This window comes from Ambystoma mexicanum, chromosome 5q (assembly GCF_040938575.1).
Source record: "Ambystoma mexicanum isolate Mex_15411 chromosome 5q, UKY_AmexF1_1, whole genome shotgun sequence".
NCBI classification, from domain to species: domain Eukaryota; kingdom Metazoa; phylum Chordata; class Amphibia; order Caudata; family Ambystomatidae; genus Ambystoma; species Ambystoma mexicanum.
This window is the reverse complement of record NC_090933.1, coordinates 517,217,248-517,239,389: the sequence shown is the minus strand read 5'-3', so window position 1 is coordinate 517,239,389 and position 22,142 is coordinate 517,217,248. Positions and strand designations below refer to the sequence as shown.

At 45.1% G+C, this 22,142-nt stretch overlaps 1 protein-coding gene across 20 annotated transcripts in view; it reads right to left on the bottom strand.

The window, feature by feature from the left end:
• Positions 1-22,142, bottom strand: part of DTNA (dystrobrevin alpha) — a 742,978-nt gene that overhangs the window by 12,458 nt on the left and 708,378 nt on the right. For all 20 annotated transcript variants that reach the window (XM_069621000.1, XM_069620998.1, XM_069620999.1 and 17 more), the window contains 2 exons: positions 19,699-19,831; positions 7,183-7,231 (listed from right to left, as the gene is read on the bottom strand). In XM_069621000.1, coding sequence (XP_069477101.1) covers positions 7,214-7,231; positions 19,699-19,831 — 151 coding nt within the window. In that variant the 3' untranslated portion in view covers positions 7,183-7,213. The remainder of the gene's footprint in view (positions 1-7,182; positions 7,232-19,698; positions 19,832-22,142) is intronic.

The window sequence follows — 22,142 nt, the reverse complement described above, 5'->3', positions numbered from 1 at the left end:
CCACACAAAGAGAAACAAAGCCTTCTGGGCGTTGTAGTATACGCCGCCCGAAATTAGAAAGTTCATCAAGGGAAGTCCAGAGCAATCAGCAGGGAGCTGCGGGTAAGCGGGACTTGACCGGGACTTTGCTCCTTTGCACCTTTGTTGGGAAACTCCTATTTACTTGGTCAAATATTTGTTTCCATAGGGTGCAATGCCTTGGGCAGCCAAAGCTGATGCAAGAAAGAGTTCCCACTTCACTGCTTTCCTACCCAGAGTCATAAGGTTTAGCTAATCTTACATTATATGTGTTCTCTGTAGTACTGTATGTCCAGTTAATGGCATTACATAGAATATTTTAGTACATCCCACAAAAATAGACATTTAAACTTAGAAATGAATAAATCTAGTCTGTTCAAACAATCGTAAAAAAGTTGTACGATATACAGTCTCTAACTATTTTATAGAAGCTCATGTGTCTCACAAAGCCCGCCTCAATCACTTCAGGCAAGAACAAGTCTCACCCGGCAGTGCTTGAGTCAGGACTAAGTCCTCTTTTAAAGAGGGGTAGAATCCCCACAGTAACTCGTTTACACTCTTCCACTAGTGATTTTCTTATTTAGCGACATACTTGTCTCGATGACAACTGACATTGTTTCGGCCCCCTCAGCCTCTAGGGCCAGAGCAATTAGGCTTTTCACATGTTAAGTAGTTAAAGGTTTCATTAAATGTACTATGCTCCTGTTGCATGAAATCAGTAGGAATTCACATGCACTTAAAGTTTGTTTCAGCTCCATACATCATCTATTTCAGCATGCCCATGACCCAGCCCTCTTGAATAGGGTGCATATGTCCTAACAAAGTTCCATGGCTTTGTATATTTTAAAACAAATGTAAAATGGGGAATTTAAGTTATCCGGTCACATTTGATGATCACCTTGTTGCTTACGGTCAGCAACACACTGGAATAATGTTATCCTTGTGACAAATGAGCTACAGGGAAATGGTTGTAGTTTGCATATACTATAAATGTTTCAACATTTATCTGGACAGGCTGGGTGTATAACCTTCGACTTCAAAATTTATTTTGTGTGATTTATTAAAATATTTAATATAGCGAATGCTTAACACAGACATGCTCACATATTTGACTTATCTTTTATTGTGAAAACAGTATGAATTGTATGAATTTTATGTGTGTTGGATTTTAATGTTTGTGATTTTAATGTTTAGTGCCATTGTTTTCTTAAATGGTAAAAAGTTAAACATGTTTAACTATAAGACCAATGAAATAATAATAATAAAAAAGGATGGAGGTATATTTTGCATCATGTATACCTAAGAGAGTGTGCTGTACCGACTGAATAAATGGGTTGCTACAAAGACCAAAGGGGTAACAAAAATGAGTGAATGAATGAATTACCCTATTTTGACAACTGACTTGTACTGGCTGCACCAGATACTTCCAGGAAGACATCTCATGGTGCTCAAACACCTCCTCCCCTACCAGTTTGTGTCCCTCAAGTGTCAGTCCTAGGCCCACACCTCTTCATCATCTATGCCTCTTCATGGGCAAACTCATCCATTCTCTTGTTTAGCTTTCAATATCAGATCTTCATTGATGACACCGAGATCACCATCTTGTTCCGCTCCTTCACCACACCTTACATGAGAACACATCAACTGTCTCACTGGCATTCGTCACTGGATGGCTCAACGCTGCCTGATGCTCACCTCATCCAAAACCAAAGGCATTTTTCTCGCTGCCTCTAGTGCCAACCCCACTTTCCTGTCTGACATCTCCTGATCTCACTCCCTCCCCTAAGGATCAAAACCTTGGGCTCCTCTTTGACAGCAACATTTGACACCAACAACGTATCATGCAAACACCCACTGTAGCCAGGTGAAAATTCCTTACTATAAGAAAGCAAAGCACCCACACTCCAACTTCCACTTTACCAAAACCCTCCTCTCAACTCTTGTCCTCAGAAAACTTGACTATTGTTCCATCCTACTACTCGCCCTTCCCCTTTACTCTGTCTCTCCTTCCAAAAAGGTTCTCAGTTTTTCTGTATGTACCCTCGAACACCTACCAAGATACTCCCCCACCTAATCAAGTCATCATAAATGGCTGGTTCTCCATGCCAATCTCTCTCTTTAAAGCCCTGCTTCCCATCTACAAATATATCCATAGACTTGCCCCCCCACCTAGAGCACTACATTAACCTATACTCTCCTTCTCACACCCTGCAATCCTCCTCTCTCCCTAACCTCTTTGTCCCCCCCTTTATCTCTTTCCAATTCTGCTCATTCTCGCTGCCCACCCCCTTCCATTGGAATGCCCACCCCCATCATCAATGCTAGCTCATTACAAATACTGCTTTGAAAGGTGTCTAAAAACCTCAAACCTCCAAAGAACTGCCACCTGACATTCCGATGCTAACCCGCCACAGACGATAGTCCCTTCCCTACAGTGGCAGGCACTCAAATTAGATATGTATATTAATGAGCTCTAATAGCACTAGCCGACTTTTATTTAGTTTAATTGTGTTGGTCCTTTGTATATATCCCTAACTTATGTCTATCAATGCTATCCTCTCACCAACTAGTTTGCTCTCTGTCACAAATTTCCCCTACCCCTTGCAAATGCACCCTACACAGGGAATTTCTCTCAATCTGTACCACCCGCTATTGTTTTTTTTTTCTAGACCCTTTTATTTATTCATAAGTACAAAAACATGGCCATACACAACTTGTGACTTCATACAGGGAGGCATAATTAGGCACGTGGTTACATTACAAGTGATAGAATATTTGTTCAACCTTGAAAATAAAGTACGCATTCCTAACAGCATGTAGCGAACAGAAGAGCTGAGATTATGTTAAGGTTCATAACATCTATCAACCCGCAGCCATTTGAAGTTATAGGAAAAGTAAACTTTCTAAAAAGTTGTCAAGCCATGAACACAATAGTAAAGAAACCTCAGTTAAAACATCATTTGACACCAAGAATAGAATGTTGGGTTGTATTTTGAAGAATAAGTCAGATTTAATAATTTAGAATGATCAGGAATTAATGTTTCTTTGTGAGCAGGTCACGTGGTATATAGGCATAGAACAAAAACACTTCAGGGAAAATAGACTTTTTTGATGACTGATGTTGTGAAAATTAGAAACAAAGACTGGAAACCTGTACAAACCCTATGGTGAATGCAAAATGGTGACAGCCATTGTCTTAGAACCAGCCATTCATATTGTACAATGTATGGTGTGTTCTTTTCATTTAGAACGGCGGAGTTTTTTTATATAAATGTTGTGATTCGAATAGCACTGGTGCTCTTGGAGATACCCACTGAATACAACATTTTATTTTAGTTTGCATTTTTGAACACCACCATATTTATTTGATGTTCTATGTTTATTAAGTATGCAAAGAGGTGTGTGCCTTTTTTGTTTATATTCCATGAGAGGCCATTTGGAATTTGATTGGTATTATTCTTCCTGAGTTAATTTCTTATATAACCCTAAAGCGCTCTCCCATAGGAGCGTGAAACATTTCTTGGCTTAATTTTCTTGCACTACTGATAAACAAAAGAAATTACTTGTAGTCTGGAAACATTTTCCCCTGAAACTTAATTTCATATTCTACACGTAGTGGCGTGCTCGCAGAGAGGCTGAGTTTAAAAAGGTTTTTAGTGCAGACTGATCCGCAACCCTTGCCTTTAAATAATAATATAGAATGCGCCATTTCTTTTTACTTAGTGTCACAGGCCGGGGAAAACGGGAGACAAAAAACTATTTCAAATTTCCAGTGGCTTTCTTATAATGACAGAAAACTAGTGGATTATGTTTGACTGAGATCAAAATACAAGGAAACAAAACAATCGTTCTCCCTTAGGCACACCACTCCTGGTGATGAAAGAGTCACTCCCAGTCTCCGGGGTTTTAAGTGCCCTGCACATGTTTCTTGGGTGAGATGTTTTTCTTTTCAGGATGTCACTTTTCTACTTTGTGTCTTAGATACCTATGGCACCACCACCACCACCACTGGGCCTTGCATTGTCAGTAAAGTGTCAATCGTCTTTATGATCCTGAGCAGGATTGCATTGTGACAGGAGGTTGTTGGGCTGAACTGCTTTTTTGGTCTACCTGAGAACTCTGCCTCTTCCACCAAGACAGGAACTGCCTTAGAAACCTTGCTCCAGACCAACCCAGGCTTTTTTTCCATTTCTGTATTATCAATCCTACTCTCCTCCTCTGTACAGATGATCTCTTCTTTCTCGCCACCACCCCATCTGTCATGCTCCCTCTCCTCCTTTACTTCTCGTAATTTCACCATTCTCTAGTCTCGCTTTTTTCACTCCCCTCCTGACAGCTCCACTTCATCTTTCTCCCCTCACCCCTCTCTACTATTGTCCTGCCCTTCCTCGATTTTCCTCTGTATCCCATTTATCCCCCTCTCCTTTAGCTGGCACTCTCCTCGCTGCCTCATCTGCTTCATAACTCCTTTCACCACTGCTGCTACTCCTTCCTAATATTTTCACTAACTCTTCTCCTCTGTCACCTCCTCCTCACTCCAATGTTCTCACCAACTCGTTGCTATTGTTTAATCAAAGTACATTACTTTGTGGTAATTTACTTGGCTGAAGTTACCTTGGGGCTGTAAAATAAGTATGTTTATTGAGAGGTGCAGGGTATAAGGGGTGGGTAAAGGTAGGGGAGGCAGTGGGTGGACAGTGCATAGTGTGTATATGGGGGGAACCCCCATTAAAAGAGAAAATGCCACAAGATAATTTCAGCAAAGTAAATTACCACAAAGTAATTTACTTTGCTGTTGCCCCTCAGAACCTGCCTCGCCAATCATCTGCCCCTCTATCACTTCTCTGATGTTCGCATCACCTTCCTCTCCCTCCTCCATGCTTTCCCTCCCTCCCTCCTTCATGTTCCTCTCAGCCTTGCTGTTCTGACTCACACTCTTCACTCCAATGGCCACTGTGAAATACCTCAGGGTATCTCACATACCGAACCTCGATAAACCCTAATTCAGGTGGCCAATGAAGGGCTGATTTGCTCAGATCCTGACTCTAGGGGGGAAAGAGCTAGAAAGTCTCACCAGGATGGGGGAACCCGAGGTTGTACTCGGGCTAATAACCCAAGGTTGACACGGTATTGTACCGAGGGAGAAGGAGAGGACTGAATCTCAAAGGCTTTTGTAGGATACAACACCTCTACCTCGCCTCTTTCCATTAAATCTCTCCTACCTGGATCAAAAGAACCCTCCATCCAGAACCAATCCCCTAACATCTCCAACCCGCTTGCACCCGAAGATTATCCATCTCAGACTCCTGGTTTCCCTACACCCTACCTGAATACTCCCAGTCATTTTCTGTCCTGTCCCTCTGATTATCATTCCCAACCTGCTCGACCCAAACACCTTTTTGCCCCACGAAAGACGATCGACTCAAAGTTGTTTACCTGACATGTCCTGACACAAGGGTCAGGCAGAGTCAGGCAATTAATCAGAATCGCACACACCTGATGTCCCTTTACTTTCCCCACAGGGATAACAGGTGGATCAAGAGAACACAGTACGAGCAAGGCAGACTGCACGTCAAAACAGCTCTCCAGACCCGGCAGTTCAAGAGGAGGGGAAAGGTGGCAAACATTGAGAGGCTGACCGAGGAGAGAAACGACCTTGCCCTTTTTTCAAAAACCCTGTGAAACATCTGCAGAAGGAATCATAAGACCGAGGACAATAGCCCAAGTGTGTTGCAGCAGATGTCAATGTTACACGCAGCGTATTGACGCTGATAAACTGGAGTGAGGGAGACTCCTGCTACCGTGGTACCAGCCTTGACTCCAGCTATAAGAAAGCCAAGCCGTTCATCACAGGCGGTGAGTCGACGGGAGAACCGATTAGAGCCGGGCTGTGGTGAATGAAAGTCACAAAGTGAGAGAAGCTCAAAGAACTGTAAGATTGTAAAGGGGAGACCAGCTGCAGAAGGGGTCCAGCACCACATGGTTGCTGCTCCGAGAAACTCTGGTCGATCCCCATCTGAGTAAAACTACAGTTACCAGAAGGCCGCAGGAGAACTGCTAAGAGAGGTCAAAGTGGTCATGCAGGAGTGGTCATACAGGAGTTCAAGCAAAATCCCTGTACAGTCGAAAGCCTTTGACCTAAGAAACTATAAAGAAAGCAAGGGACGTGAATCCCGTAAACATTGAAAGTAAATGTGAATATGAAGTTATCAAGAGTGAACCCACAAGAGGGATGCTGACGAGAAGGGGGCAACGTCTAAAGTCCCAAGAAACATTGTGTTGATAAAAGTGGGATGTCCACTGGAACTGTTTAAAAAGACATTAAGATTTGTGAGTGAAGGAAAAGCCATAGTAAACCCGGCGGAGGGAGGCTGAAAGCAAAGAGGGGTCTGCGTCCAGAAGAGGGTGACGTGGTAAACACTATTAGCCATAGCCTTACCATAATGCCTACCCTAACACTTACGCAGACAACTAATCAACCCCAATGACTAACCAAACCCCAACCTCACAACCCTGAGCAGCCAGCCTAACTCTTACCCTAATTCTAGCCAGCATCTTTACTCTAACCCTATGCACCCTTGCCCTATACCAAGCCATTACAAGCCCACTAAACCCTCCTAAACCCTAACAAATACTCTAGCAGCACTACATTTTTGGCTACTTTTCAGCTGCATTTTTAAACATTTTGCTTGGCATACTTGTCACTGCATAGGTATTTTCACCACAAGTTATTCACAGACTACATTTTTGCTGGCAACATTTTCACTGGATACCCTACCATTCACGGTTGAAAAGTGAAAGCCAGACATAGCTCATTAGGTTTGTGGTTGCAGCAGGATTTTGAAATTTGAATGTAATTTGTTCCTTAATTGGCAGCGGGCATCTCTTTCAGCATGTCCTGATTAGAAAGGCTGAATGACAGTGTTTTGTGTGGACCCTGTAGGCTTCTTTTTACACACCAAGATAGGTTTCTGAGAAAAGGAACACTAGTTAAATGTTTTACTCTATTTCTGAAACTTTTTAAGTTGGGCTTTTATAAAGAAGTGGGGTTTGCAAATGCATGTTTTCCAGTTCGTGTTACTCAGACTGTGGCAGCGCTCTGTGAACAAATGCAAGCACAGATCCGAGGCGAGCAGCTATGCGCATTACCCTGCTGATACTTACTTGAGAGGATAATGACAGGAGGGAGGTGTGCTCAGCCCTGCAGACTAACCTGTAAAGGAGACAAAGACAAGACACGTGTAGTCAGTAAAACAGTCAGGCTAAAAAAGTCATGCCCTTTACAGAAGTGCTCATGTGTGTATAAGGTATCCAGTGAGGCCTACTAAAACTATATTACTGCACGAATTAGGACCATGACACAATGTAATGAACCAATTAAGTCTTGTGCAGCCTTCACCACATTACCCCATTCTATGCTGAAAACCACGAATGATCAGCACAGGCAGCTGGAGACACGAGGACGGTCAAACATAAGAGCTCGGGGAATATCATCATCAAGATTAAAATTAAAAAATAATCTTGCATAGCACAAACAGAAAAAAGCAGACACTTGATCGAATGAAGGTCCTATATTGGTGGTGCAAGTGTATTTTATAACCGTTCAATGAGAAAATATGATTTTAAAAATAATCTTGTAAACACATATACATTGGTGGACCAAGTGTTTAGAAGTAAGGTTCAGAGTCTGAACACTACTTTGGAGCTTAAAGGCTACTTAACGTAAACTCAAAAAAAGACATTCCATACAGTGCTTGTCAGTCTGGACGTTCAGTTCTAAAGGAACGTGTTTGCAAATGGACAGGAGTGTTTATACAGGATGGCACCAGTGGCCTGAAAGTAACAGTATAAAAGCATAGAACCTGGTTGTGGTATCAACAAGAGGTCGGTCGTTGAAGATAGAACTGTATGCGATTGTTGCACCACTAAAGCCCAGTCACTCTTTCTGGATTTGCAATGGATTGTGTCCTCCCACGTATAACTCATCTTATGATATCTCCTTTCAGCGTCAGCTGCTTCAGAATTCTTTTTTGCGTTAGCAGTCGCTGTGCGTCATCGTCGTCTCAATGTCCCTTAAAGGCCTCTGTCTCCTCAAGGTTTACGTCATCGACAGTAGAAATAGCATGTACTGCGCCCGTTCCTTCAGTTTGTTTTTTAGCTAAAGCTTTCGTATCGGATACAGTGCGATTGTTCCTGATGCAACTATGACGTTTATCAAAAATGTCTACTTTGCAGGTTAAAAAATGTGTCAACTGTGGTTCGACAATGTTCATAACCGACCCTCATCGCATTTGTTTGTGGTGCCTTTGCACCGACCACTTGACGGCTGACTGAGGATCCTGTCAATCCATGACGTGGAAGGCATTCAAGGAACGAAAGGGGAAGCTTGCTGCGGGCAGGCCCCCTCAGAAATCCCCTTCGACTACACATTCCAAGAGACATTCATCGGACGAATTGAGGGGTGAGTTACGGCGAGGAAAATGCTCCAAAAAACATTCACGTTCTTGAAGCGGTTATCGACATGCATCTTCAAAGAAACAACATCACAGGTCTCCGCCCTCATCCTCCGACTCCTCACCTAAACGCAGAGTAGCCTAAGTCAGCTTCGAAAGCTGAATGGGAGGCCTTTAGGCTTCAAATGATGCAAATCTTCGAGAAGGTGGCCAAACCCCTGCACCCCTGTGAAAGAAAGGATGAAAAGTCACAAACCTGTTGAGCCTACCAAAGCCGATAAAGAGGCAATAAAGGCTCAAACTTGTGCGCCATCGAGCCCGGATGAAAAGCCGCTGGCCCATCATAAGCCCTCAAGGACTCGACTAGAGGCCCAGTCCTCAACATCGATGACGACGCCCTCAAAGGAAATCGAAAAAATCTTTCAAACCTCTACCAAAAAATGCATTTTTCAAATCCCTTTCCTCTATATTGGAGGAATGTGAACCCTCAGACCAGAAAACTACATCTTTTGCCTCGGAATACGGAACACCCAATGTTCCTGAGACTTTAATATCTGAGGAGTCAAAAATGCAAGTTTTATATGAAAATCTTTAGAGTGCAAGTGGCTTTGACACTTCCCCTGAAATTGAGTTTGGTCAATCTGACCCATCTGAACACGCTGAGGTGTCTTACAGACAGCTTATGAATAAGGTAACCGAATACCTCGGTTGGGGGAGACCAGCTGAACCCTTTGATCAGGATGACCTGATGGACGTTGTAGATAAGGGACCAAAAAAAGATGTTGTTTTACCATTTGATTCAGCTCTTCAGAAAATGGTAAAGGTTAACTGGGAGTCCCCTGGTACAAACCTGGCAGTCAGTAAAAATCTGACAAAAAAATACAGCCCATCAAGCATTGATACGCAATATCTTTCAAGGAACCCTACCCCGGAAAACCTGGAGGTACAGACTGCAACTTCTACATCAAGGCAGGCAGCTTATCCTACCATACCACCAGACTGGGACGACAAGCGTTTTGACGTACTTGCTAAATAAGTATCAATGCCACTTGCGAAATGTACCCACACCTTGTGGGATTGCATTTCTATGGCAGCTGAGCATATCTCTGAAGGAGAGGAGAGAGAAGGATTCATGAACATTGTGAAGGATGGAAAAGATGATTTGTGGGAGTCTCTCCAGTCAGGTTTGGACTCTGCTGATAGTGGTAGCAGAGCCATGGCAGCAAGCTCAATCATATGCAGATTTGCGTGGTTGAGGAAGTCTGGCTTTGCAAATGATGTGCAGTTCAGACTACTTAACATGCCCTTTTATGGCACTCAATTGTTTGATAGCAAGGCTGATGAGAGCCTTGAGTAATTACAAACCTCAAAAGCTGCGGCCAAGTCTCTCAGTGTCGCTATCAAACAGCCTCAACCTTTGCATTCCACTGCTCAGGATTGGAGGGGTAGGTTCTTTCGCTATTCTTCATTTGGAGCAGCGAGAGGGCTGGCAAGTCAAAAAGGTCAGAGTAGATTCCCTCATGGTGGACAAGGAAGAGGTGCTAAGTCCGCCGAAGCATTGGCTACTTTACCCTCAGCCGCTGCTTCAGCTGCCTCAAAACCACTTTGAGACCTTAATCCACAGGACCCCGGTGGGAGGCAGGCTCACTCAGCATTTGGAAGAATGGTGGGGCATTACTTCCGATGCTTAGGCCTTGCAAACAATAGCCCAGGATTACTGCGTCCTCTTTTTACAAAGGCCTCGGGATCACCCACCGGGGAGCCACTCCCACAAAACTCTAGATCAGTTCCTCTTGCAGGAGATTTCCAGTCTGCTAGAGAATGGGGCTATAGAACCAGTACCTGTGACAGAGAGGTACAGGGGGTGGTACTCCCCTTGCTTTTTGATTCCCAAAAAGGACAGTATTGAGACCCATTTTGGACTTCAGATACTTGAACAAGTTCCTCAGGAAGGACAAGTTCAAAATGGTTACCCTTTCTCAGATCATCCAGCTTCAGTATTGGATGGTGTGGACCTTTGGGATGCTTATTTTCATGTGTCTTTCCATCACAAGCACAGAAAGTACCTGAGGTAAGCCGTTGGCAGTTCTCATTATGAGTTTTCAAGTGCTGCCATTTGGGCTGATCTCCGCCCCATGGGTTTTCACCAAGTTGATGGCGGTGGTGGCATCCTGAACTATTGGCTGATTAGGGCCCATTCTCCTGAACAGGTCTTGGAACCTCTCAGCATCACCTGCCACTCTCTCCACAGACTCCCTGAATTTCAAGAAGTCCCACGTGATACCTTAACAAAAGCTCCAATTCATCAGAGTGGTCCTTGATGCTTCCACAGGGAAAGCATTGCCACCCGAGGTGAGGGCTCAACACATTCAACAGATGGTCACCAAATTCCAGAATGCCCAGCATCTTCTGGCCTTCAATTTCCTAAGGCTGCTCGGCCTCATCCAATTCGTCTTCCACAAGGAGAGGGGGATTGGGTTCTCCATTCAGAGGTCAAGACTCTCAACCCTTCACTCACGGTTTCTGAGAGGTTGTGATAGAAGGATTGGCACTTCGCGGAAGTCGTGAAAGAGATTTTGCTTTCGGCCAAAAAAACCAGCAACAAAATCTCTGCATCACTGACGTTGGAAGTTTAGCAGCTGGTGCAGAGAGAAGAAGGTGGATCCTTTTCTATAGGACACACCTATGGTCTTATCATTCCTACTGCATTTGGCTAATCTGGGCCTCCGGACTAGCACTGTCAAAGGATACCTGACAACTCTTTCTATTTTTAAGAGCATTTCTGAGCAGACATCTTATTTTAAGATGCCACTTGTAATTCAATTCTTAAAAGGGCTCACAAATGTGTTGCCTCCAGTCCCTTTTATGGTTCCCGTTTGGGATTTGAATCTAGTGTTAAAGTTCCTCATGTGTGCTGCATTTTGAGCAAGTTCACTCTTGCATATTGAGATTGCTGACATTAACAACTATCATTTTAATGGCTTTAACATCTGTACGCAGGGTCAGCGAGTTGCAGTCCTGGTCATGTAAACCACTGTTTACAACATTCTACAAAGAAAAGGTGGTATTAAGAGTCTAGCTTACTTTTCTACCAAAGGTGGTTTCAGATTTTCCTATATTCCAAAAGATTGTATTGCCAACATTTTACCCTCAACCTCACTCTAGTAAGGAGGAAGAAAGCCTTCACAGGGTTGACCACAAAAGAGCTTTAAGCTTGTATATGTTTTGTTTAGCTAAGCTGAGACAAGATGATCAACTGTTTATTGGATACACCTGGCACAAACTGGGTCTTGTTGTTACAAAACAAACTTTATCCCAATGGATAATTGTATGCATGCCTGCGTGTTACAGGCTAGCTGGTAAAGATGCCCTGGTCAGCTTGCGGACTCACTCCACAAGGGGAGTGGCCACTTCATCTGCCTAGCAAAGGGGGGGGGCGATTCAGGACATCTGTTTGGCAGCCACGTGGTCATCGGTTCACACCTTTACAAAATACTATTGTCTAGACTCTGCGTCAGGGCAGGAGGCAGGATTTGAAAAAGCTGCATGACAGACCTTGACAATTCATTTTCCCTTCTAAAAATTCTTACTCCCTCCTCCAGGATCATACTGCTTTGGGAGGCTATCATAAGATGGGGAATACATGGGAGGACACAATCCATCCGAAGAACAAGTTACTTACCCATGGTAACTTTCTTTTGACTGTTCGTTTCTCTCACGTATTCCTCATCACCCCTCACTTCCTACCCCTCAGTAGAATTTCCATGCATTTCACCTTTCGTTTCTTGAGCGTCTGGTCTCTGCAACCTCACAAATGCTGGTTATTCTGTGGGAAGAAGGCAAAGTAATGGGTGCAGTGCGTGCTATTTATACTATCAATGATGTCAACCTTGAGAGGGGACGGAGGCCTTTGAGGGACATCAAGGTGAAAACGATGCACAGCACCCTCTACCGCAAACAAAATTTCCAAAGCCTATGATGCTGGAAGGAGATATCATAAAATGAGGAATACACCTGGGAGGAACATCCAATAAAAAGAACGTTACCAGGTGTAAGTAACTTGTTCTTCTTACTTCTTGGGAAGTTCTAGAGTTTTAGTTATTGGGATGGTCCAAAGGCATATGCCTCCAATGAGAACATTGTGCCTAGGGCAATGTAGAAGGAATTTGTCTCATGAAAAGGCTGGCCTTTGTTTATAAATTGCTTGGTGGGTCATGCATTCCACTTTGAATTTCACTTGCTTTTTAATAGCAGTTAATGGAGAGTCCCAAAGGCAGTGAATATGGGGTCAGCCAGGGTTGCCCAACTCGTGGCCTCGAGGGCCGAATCCATGTCGGGTTTCAGGCTATCCCTTATTAATATTCATGAGATAAAATTGCTTGCACATTTTCCCTCATGAATATTAATGAGGGCTACCCTGAAAACCCATCAGAATCCCTGCCCTCGAGGCCTGCAGTTGGAGAACCTAGATCATGGATATGAAAACTCGATAGGACTAGAAACGCACTGTTGGAAGATACTATATGGGACATTACAAACTATATTACATATTGAAACATTTGAGGGAAATACAATTCGAGAAAGATCAGTTTGCGTTTCTTAATTTAAAGAACCCCCCCTTTAGTATTACCGTTGATATATGGGAGGTCACGAAGAGATTTGCGTCCAGAATCTTTGCAGTGGTGCGTGGTTCTGGGATGTGTCCTAGCTGTTTAGGATATATTGGTATTGGCCAGTTGGGGGAGGAGGGTCTGCTTATACCAACCCTTTGGTCACATTTTAGGTGGAAGGTTTTTTTTCCAAGTCTTTATAAACCCACCATAACTTTGCTGAAGATGCCCCAATGCTCCAACCACAAAGCTGTGAGGCTATGATGTACTGATGATTCCTAATACGGGTGAAACCAGGTATGCAGTTGTCTAAAGCTTTGAGCACGGTGCTTTGGTTGATCAAGCCATGTGTAAAATGGTAATGCCAGCAAGCTATAGTCAATTTTCTGGAGAAAGGGGTTTACATTTCAGTCAATTTACATAACTTCCCTGAGTGGATTCCTGCCACTGTCACTCATACGCAGACCTACTCCTCTTTTGAATGTCTTGTCTGCTGACTCCCTCTGTCTCCTAGCCATTCCCTTACCGTGGCGACTATCTATCGGCCACCTGGTCAAATTTCCTCCTTCCTCTCTGAGTGGGCTGACCTCTCCTCCTCACTCCTGTCCTCAGCCACTCAACTCCTCTTACTTGGTGACTTCAACATCCACCTGGATGCCTCCTGTCCCCCCACTGGACTCTTTCGTGACCTCTGTGACTCTCTCTCACTCTCTATTCTCACTCTCTATTCTCCTGTCTGGGCCTACTCATTCTGCAGGGCACACTCTTGATGCTCTGATCTCTTCTGACCTTCCCCACTCCGTCCCTCTCTCCACTCCTCTCTCCTGGAGTGGTCACTTTCTCCTATCCTCCCACCTCACCCTCCCTACCCCACAGGCAAAGCCACCCTCATCACTGCCACCCACCTTCTCGGTCATCCGACCCATGAAGCGCGTGTCAGTTGAGGCTTTCGCTGCCACCTTCTCGCCCCCCCCTTCCCCTTCGGCTGACTCCCACCCTGACACAGCCCTCTCCATGCTCCACTCTGCTATATCTGATACTCTTGATATCCTTGCCCCTGTCATGAGAATCCGCCTGAAGCCCAAAGCCAAATGTAACTCTTGGTATGATTCGGATCTCGTCACCCTAAAACGCAAGTGCAGGGTGGCAGAGAGGAAATGGCGTGTTTCATGTTCATCCTCTGACAAACTGGCCTGCCGCCTGCTCCAAAGGCAATACCGACTCTCCGTTCTCACCAAGAAGGGAGCCCTTATCCAAGCCCGCATCTCTGCGGCATCTAACAACTCGGCTGAACTCTTTAAAATCAGCAAGGAGCTTGCCAACCCTGCTGTAGTCTCTACCTCTCCTGTCCCCTCCCAGGCCCTCTGCACATGCACTGGACTCTCACTTCATCTCTAAAACTCAGGACATCCTGTCCTCACTCTCCTCCTATCACCTCCCCCCCTCTATCCCCGGCTCTTCCTCTGGCCCTTCTGCAGCCACCCCTCCTCCCTCCTTCTCTGCCTTTCCCCTTTTTTCTGCTGACGAAGTTTCCAGACAAGTCCGATCTATGAAAGTCTCGTCTAAACAGATTCACCCCTGTTCCTCCAAAACTATCAAAGACCACATCGACTCCCTGGCTCCTGGCCTGGCTGACTTTTGCAACCACTCCTTCGCCTCTGGAGTCTTCCCATCCCCCCTCAAGCACTCCCTTGTGCACCCTCTTCTTAAGAAACACTCTTCCGACCCCTCCTGCCCGGCTAACTATCGCCCAATCTCCATCACTCCCTTCCTGGGCAAGCTCCTGGAGAAACTGGCCATCTCCCAGTTTAACCTCCATGCTGAATCTGTTGGTAGTCTTCATGACCACCAATCTGGCTTCAGAGCTGCCAGAAGCACGGAAACTGCTCTCCAGAACATCCATGAGGACCTGCTCTTGAACCTCGACTCCAACATTCCGTGTGTTCTCATTCTGCTCGATCTCTCGTCTGCCTTTGACACGGTCAACCATGCCATCCTGCTCAACCGTCTCCGTGATAACCTGGGTATCACTGGTCAGGCTCTGGCGTGGCTGACCTCTTTCCTTTCCAATCGACCCTCCCAGGTCCAACTTGGGTCCTTCCTCTCTGACATCTTTTTCTCCACCTGTGGTGTTCCCCAGGGATCTAATCTCTCTCCCTGGCTGTTCAACCAATATCTGACACTCCTTGCCCACTGCATCGCCGCTCTCTGCCCCAACTTTCAGTGCTATGCGGACGATACCCAGCTCATTTTCAGGCTACCCTCGGCCTCCTCCTCTCCTTCCCTCATCTCTGACTGTCTGTCTGCTATCCAGGAATGGTGTGCCGCCAATGACCTCTGCCTTAATGCCAGTAAGACTGAGATTCTACTGATCGGCACACCCACTCCCTCCTTCCCTGCAGCTCTCTGGCCAGCCTCTCTTGGCCCTCTTCCTGCTCCTACCTGCAAGGCAAAAAACCTCAGGGTCATCTTCGACTCCACACTCTCCTTCTCTCCTCATATATCTGACGTCTCTAAGAAGTCACACTACCAGCTGCACCTCCTCAGAGGTATTCTTCCCTTCCTCCCCTTCCCCCAGAAGCTCACTGTCTCCCGAGCCCTGGTTCTCTCGAGGCTGGACTACTGTAACAGACTCTATCTTAATCTGCCTGCCTCCACTCTCCGCCCTCTGCAACTCATCCAGAACAGAACCGCGAGACGTGTCCTTGGCCTCAAGCCCTGGGACCGTATCTCTCCAGGACTGAAATCTCTACACTGGCTCCCAGTGGCTGCGAGGATTAAGTTCAAAACCCTCTGCATTGTCCACAAGGCCTTCTGGGGCCTGGGGCCTAAATACCTTCAACTCTCTCTTCCTAAATATCTTCCTTCCCGAGCCCTTCGCTCATCCGTCTCCAACTCCCTCAGGGTCAGCCGCTTCTCGAAGCAACGAGCTGGGGGTAGATCTCTCTCCGCGGCAGGGGCCTCCCTCTGGAACAGCCTTCCTGCCTCCCTGAAACTTGAGGAGAACCATCTCTGGTTCCGGAAGGACCTCAAAACCTTCCTCTTTGCTTCTGCTTTCTCTCTCCCTCTCCCCTGCTAAATTCTTCATTGAAACTGCACTGAATCTGCAACTGGGCCACTCTCACCGACCTCGGTCCGGGGCCCAGCCACTCTCCACTTGCACTGCCTCCCTGGCAACCCCTGCACTGCGGGACTGTCTCTGTATCCCCACAGCCCCCCCTTCCCAGCACTTGTATGCACTTACCTTGCACTTGCCATCAGCTGGCCCTATTTATTTATTTTATTCTACTTACTTTGTACTGCACTTCCTCCCCTCCCCCTCCCCTTGCATTTTTCCCTTCCCCTACCCCTGCACTTGCGCGGTCTGAATGTCACCTGGCCTAGTAGGATCGTTGTCTGTCTTCCCCTTGTTCCCCCCTCCCTGTCTCGCCGCGCCTTGAAACACTTTTGTATAGGCGCGTTACAAATGCCATATCATATCATATCATACCCCATAATGCTTTGCCCATGTGGCTCTGAACTAGAGGTGAACCTCCAGTGACAACTGCTCGGTGGTTTTGTGGCATGTGTGACTTGGCTCAAATGATTTATTCTTCTTTCTTCTGTCTTATTAGCGTTAATTTTAAGAACATTTATTATAATCCAGCTTCAATTGCAATGAGGGAAAAAGCAACTGGGTATCATCGTCAAAGGTATACACGTTGGTGCCCATATTTTGGATCAATCTAATCAGAGGAGAGAGATGGACATTAAATAAGATCAAGAACAGGGTGAATCCCTGCAGAACTCCAAAGGCGCCTGGGTGTACATTGGATTTAAAAGGAGATAAAGCCAGCTTCTAGATACATTCAGACAAAGATGATTCAATCAATTTTAACGCTGTCCTGTCTACTCCAATATACTCCAAGCGAGAAAGGATGACTGACCATGTCAAAGCAGCAGATAGGTTCAAAAAGATCAAGATCCTAGCTTCAGCTCAGTCTACCCCTTCCCTCAGGTCATCCAAAAAGGTGGTAACAGCTCATCTGCACTATGCGATGGATACAAGCCTGCATGAAACGTGCCCAGTAACTCACTAGTATTAATATACACTCACAGCTGTTTACCTACAATCCATTACAAGAGCTTGGTCGGGTATGGTAGATTCATGGATTTCCTTGAGGCTCCTATAGGAGAGTTCTAAGGGATGCTTTTTTAAAGGCTGCTGCTACGTTATATGAAGATGGTCAATTTATTTGCCACCATTGGGTCAGCTGACATTGTCTTGGAGAAGGCCCACTGGAAGGTTTCGCCTGGTGATCCAGTACATCTGCTTGTGTCGACTGGCCCTTGTAGTATATCTCAATTTGGGATAACTGCTACCATTCGTTTGGTTCAGAGCACAAGGGTTGCACATTAAGGGTAAACGTACACAGCAGAAATGACTAAGCAGGGTGCTTGCTCCTGAAGAGCTGTGGGTTGACTAGAGGTGTGTCTTCAGTGTTCCTAAAATTCAACAAGATGAGGCAGGAGGGGATTTCACAGGGAGAAGCCTTCTGGATGTGTCTGGGACTGCTAGAGAGGTAGCCATGCTTATTGGGGTGTTAGGCTTTAAGGACAAGGGGTATAGCCCCTGGATCTCAATATGGTGCTTCACTGAACGCTAGTGCCGGGCCCTCATGGCTGGGGAATTGTGGTAGAAGCACCTTGCGTGGAGGATTAAACAAACAACAACGTTTTGCAAATGCATCATGTCTTAAAGGTCACAGAAGTTTAAAAGCAACCACATGTGTATGCTCATTGCTGCTCCCGATGCCAAATGAGGGGCTTGGCGTCACAGAGCTTTCATTTTTGTTGACCATCACATTTCTCAAAAATAAATTCAAAGCAAAGCTGCAGTTCTTCTGTGCTGCGGGACATGTGCCTTTTCAAAGCACCTTTGTAAGAGCGATCTCAAAACTTTCAGACATGCCTCTGTTTATTTGTATTTAGTTGTACAAAGCGCAAACCTAGCTAGGAATAAAAGGATCGCTGTACAATTCATTTGAGGTTAACAGAGGTCTGTGGAATGGGGTGGTTACATGTTATAGTAGCTTGGATATCATATACTACAGGTGTGGTATATACCTAGCAGCAGGTCCCAAGTGACACTTCATTATTCCCTCAAAAGCAGGTTCTCGAGTTCCTTCCTGAACTGCAGGCGCATTGGAGTGGTACTAAATGTGACTGGGATGGTTTTTGTAGGCTGAGGCATAGCAAGAGGTGGCTGTTTCCTGGTTTTATCTTTGTATGACAGATTAGTCTCATCCCTTGCAATGTCCTGGCACCTAAAGGAGCTTGTGCCACCTGAGCCTGCAAGCTTTGTGGGTAGGTGGGATGTTAGGGCAGTAGTCGCTTTATATGTGATGCAGGCAGTTTTGAAGAATATCCTGGCTGGGATGCTTAGACAGTGCACTTCTCTTATGATGGGGCAGATGTGGTCAAAATGCTCAGGTTCCTGTTATGAGGAATGGATTTGCATATTGAATGGCCCCACGAGGGGGACAGGTGTGTGGCTGGTATGCTGGTGAGAAGGGCGATTCCCTCTGCCCCCACATAGAGGTGCGAGATTATCAAGGACTGGAATATGATTATGTTATGAGTGCTAGTTGATACCAGGTGGTTTGGGCTTTTGGTATGTTGCCAGAAGGAGAGACTGCTGTCAATGTACCAGAGCGATCTGGCACATGGTCCAAATGGGGAGTGAATCCATCAAGGTGCATGTCATTCAGCCCCCCCTAGAATGGCCTCTGTTCCTATAGATGGACTAATAAAATTACTTCCGTTTTTGGTAGGATTGAGTTTCAGGTAGATGATCGTCATCCAAGCTTGTACGGAGGCAAGGCTTTTTCTGAGTTGTGAACTGTCTTGAGAACAATTCATTTTGAGGTGTAGCTGTGTATAACTGTGCATCAGTGGCATGTTGATCAAGTGAGATATTTGGGTCACTGAGAAGTGACCCGAGTAGTTTCATATAGAGATTGAAGATCACTGGGGGAGTATTGATCCCTTTGGCACTCCCCAGGTGAGCTTTCGATGGTCGGATCAGAGTTTTCTACTCTAGGCGGTTACGTTTTTGCCAAAGAGGTAGGCGGCAAACCGACTGAGGACTGTAACTGAGAACCCCATTTTATCTGCAGGCCTTTCTTTGTGGAGCAGTCAACTGTATCAAATGTGGCAGGGAGGACAAGGAGGACTAAGTGGCATTTATCCATGATTTGGAGAGCATCATCTATGACCTAGTTGATGGCAGCTTCTGTGCTGTATCTGGGTCTCAATCCAGATTGGCAGTCATGAAGGAGAGGCCTGCCTTGTTAATCTGATCGTGGAGTTATTATAAAATCAATACAGAAACTATATCAAAACCAACAGAGGTTATATAGAAGTATGGTCAACCACTACCAAGAAGGATAATTTCATTGCATCTTGGAAGGCAATTTTATTTCCCAAAACCTGGCAAATGAGACTTCATGCAGTAAAACACTGGATGCAGGCATCTGCGATTGCAGGAACGCAGCAAGGCTGGTGGGCTTTGAGTGAAGAATGGGCATGCTACCCTGCTGTAGTGCTACCGCTGGATAGGTTTGCATGGTACATACCTGGTAGGCCTCATCCTGCAGTTTCTGTTTCAGATACTCTTCCATCTTGAGTTCATGCTCCAGCTGATGGACAGAATCATTTTCATAGACTTCATCGTCCGGTCTGCCATAGGAGTCTCCATCTTCTGTAACTCTAAAAACAAAATATTGTGAGCAGAACAAAAAAACAAGAAGAACTGGGAAAAGAAATCTCTAGGGACAGGTTGGCAATCACTTACATTGGATATTGAGCCGCGATTCTTAGTTATCCAATGAATTTAGCCTAATTTACAAAGTTCACAGCTCTGAATTGTTTTTTCTTCATCGTGTTTATGAAATTATGATTTTGACACAATGTGCATTCTGTGTTTATTGTAGATGGTTTATCCATACACGAAATACCTGCTCTTACTCCACTCGGTCAAATACATGAATCTTGCCTTTTAAATGGAGTCTGGTTACTGCCACAAATCCCTAGGTATGAGGCCGCTGCCTCCATTTTGAGAGCAGTCCCACAGGAAGTGACCAATACTCTTAGGCTGTCCTAAACCCCTGTGTTCCTCACATAGTCCAAGGCAATGGCCTAAGAAGTGCTCATCTACCCTTTTTGCAGCCTGCCACCCACGTTGTGCTTATTCCATCAGGGGCAGGCATCATAGATCTAAACAGTACTAGTCACTGGATGCTCTGTTTTTACCTCATGTAGTCAGTATACATGGCGTTTGTCCTTCCATACAAGCACCAGAGATAATGCAGAACACCTGAAACATCTTTTATGCTGTGCATTTCAAACATTTCTTAGTGTTAATGTATTCTCAGTGGTTTAAATGCATTAACTAAAGCATGTTGTTACATTTTCTCTTCAGTGAATTTTTTCTTGAAAATTAGGAAAAGCTTGCAAACAGTGTTGTGACCATTTTGCAGTCAGGAAAAATGTCTGACCCTCACATTTCAGTTGGCGCACTAAATACATCAGACATTTTAGGTGGCAGTTTTTCATGGGTCAAATAGTAAAAAAAAAAACAGTATTTTGCCTCATGAGTATGCTCTGCTTAGGGACAACCCCTTTCCCGCTTGAAGCTCGGCCTACAACTCTGCACCTATTTGGGGTGAAATTGCAAATATTTTCAGTATGGGTCTAGAATTTCGAATTTGGAAAATTGAATGATGGTTGGGAGAAAAAGCATTAATTGATCTCTTAATGAGCTGCTACAGCTGCCCCTTCCTGTGAGTTCCAAAATTAACCATCAGCAGATACTAACAAAACAAATGGAAACTGAGTGACCTATGCATGCAGTGTTCAGGCCCGCCACATCCTCTTCTTAGAGACCTGCTGACAGGGAGCCAATGCACCTGCCTCTGCAAACCGAATCAGAGCAGAAAGACCACCATCTGCTTTACAAATCCCGGTTACTCACCTAATATTCCTTTTACCAAAGCCAAGTGCAGAGGCAATAGAGCGAAAAAGGGCAGCAAAGACCCTGCATGCTAAATCACTTGCAAGTGAAACGTAACAAAAAGGCCAATTCTTCCTCTCTAAATTCAAAGCAAGACTGTCATTTGGAAAAGTGGTGCGGGTTGGGTTATAGCTCAAACTGAAAGAAGTCTAATGCGGCATGAACATAACGAGAGCTATCCCTACCAAGTTCTAAAAAGATACAAGTGTCTGTCCCTAAACTTTACATAGGCAATGATGACATGGTCTCTAACAACGTAGATATCTATGATAAGATGGTTGTTAAGAACTCACAGCTCACTCTAAGGTGGTCGACTTCATCTACTCCAGTCAGGATCATATCAATATCATTGTAGTAAAAGGCCACAGCTAGAGTTGCACTGTTCGACACCTCCAGTCTATGCACGCAAGATGCTCTAATGACTGGAGGTCTGCCACAGCAAATCATTTAAAACTCTGATAAAGTCTCGGGAGGATAGCTCAGGAGCAAGGCGCTCGCCTTGGAAGCAAGACGATGTGGAGCAACACAGGTTTGATCCTCGGGTCCGCCGTTAGAAACCTCTGGGTATTAAGCGCATTTTACAACTACATTACAATTGGCCCACTTGAGTGCAGGTAGGCAGGCCAGTTTCTGAGAGACGGGTGTTCAAATATGGTTGAGAAGGGACAGAGGGGAATGGGACATGGGTCATCTTGGACGCAGATTCAGATATTTGTTTTCTGTATTACATAGACCAGGGCCTGTAAAGGATTTACACCAGCACTGAAAAGGGTTGATCCCCACACAAATGTTTTTACTATGGGACAGGAGGTCAGAACCTTGGATTGTTTTCAGGCTGGATACAAAGAACATTTTGAATTCTGGGTACTGTCAAAAGAGTCCTCTATTTGTAGGGTGGCCCCTTAAACAAGCTGACTGATGTGGCTACCAACAAACTTAGTGTAAACACCAAAGGTGTCTTCTTCATGGAGGACTTTGTAACAAATAAATGAAGCCACGCTGCTTAGT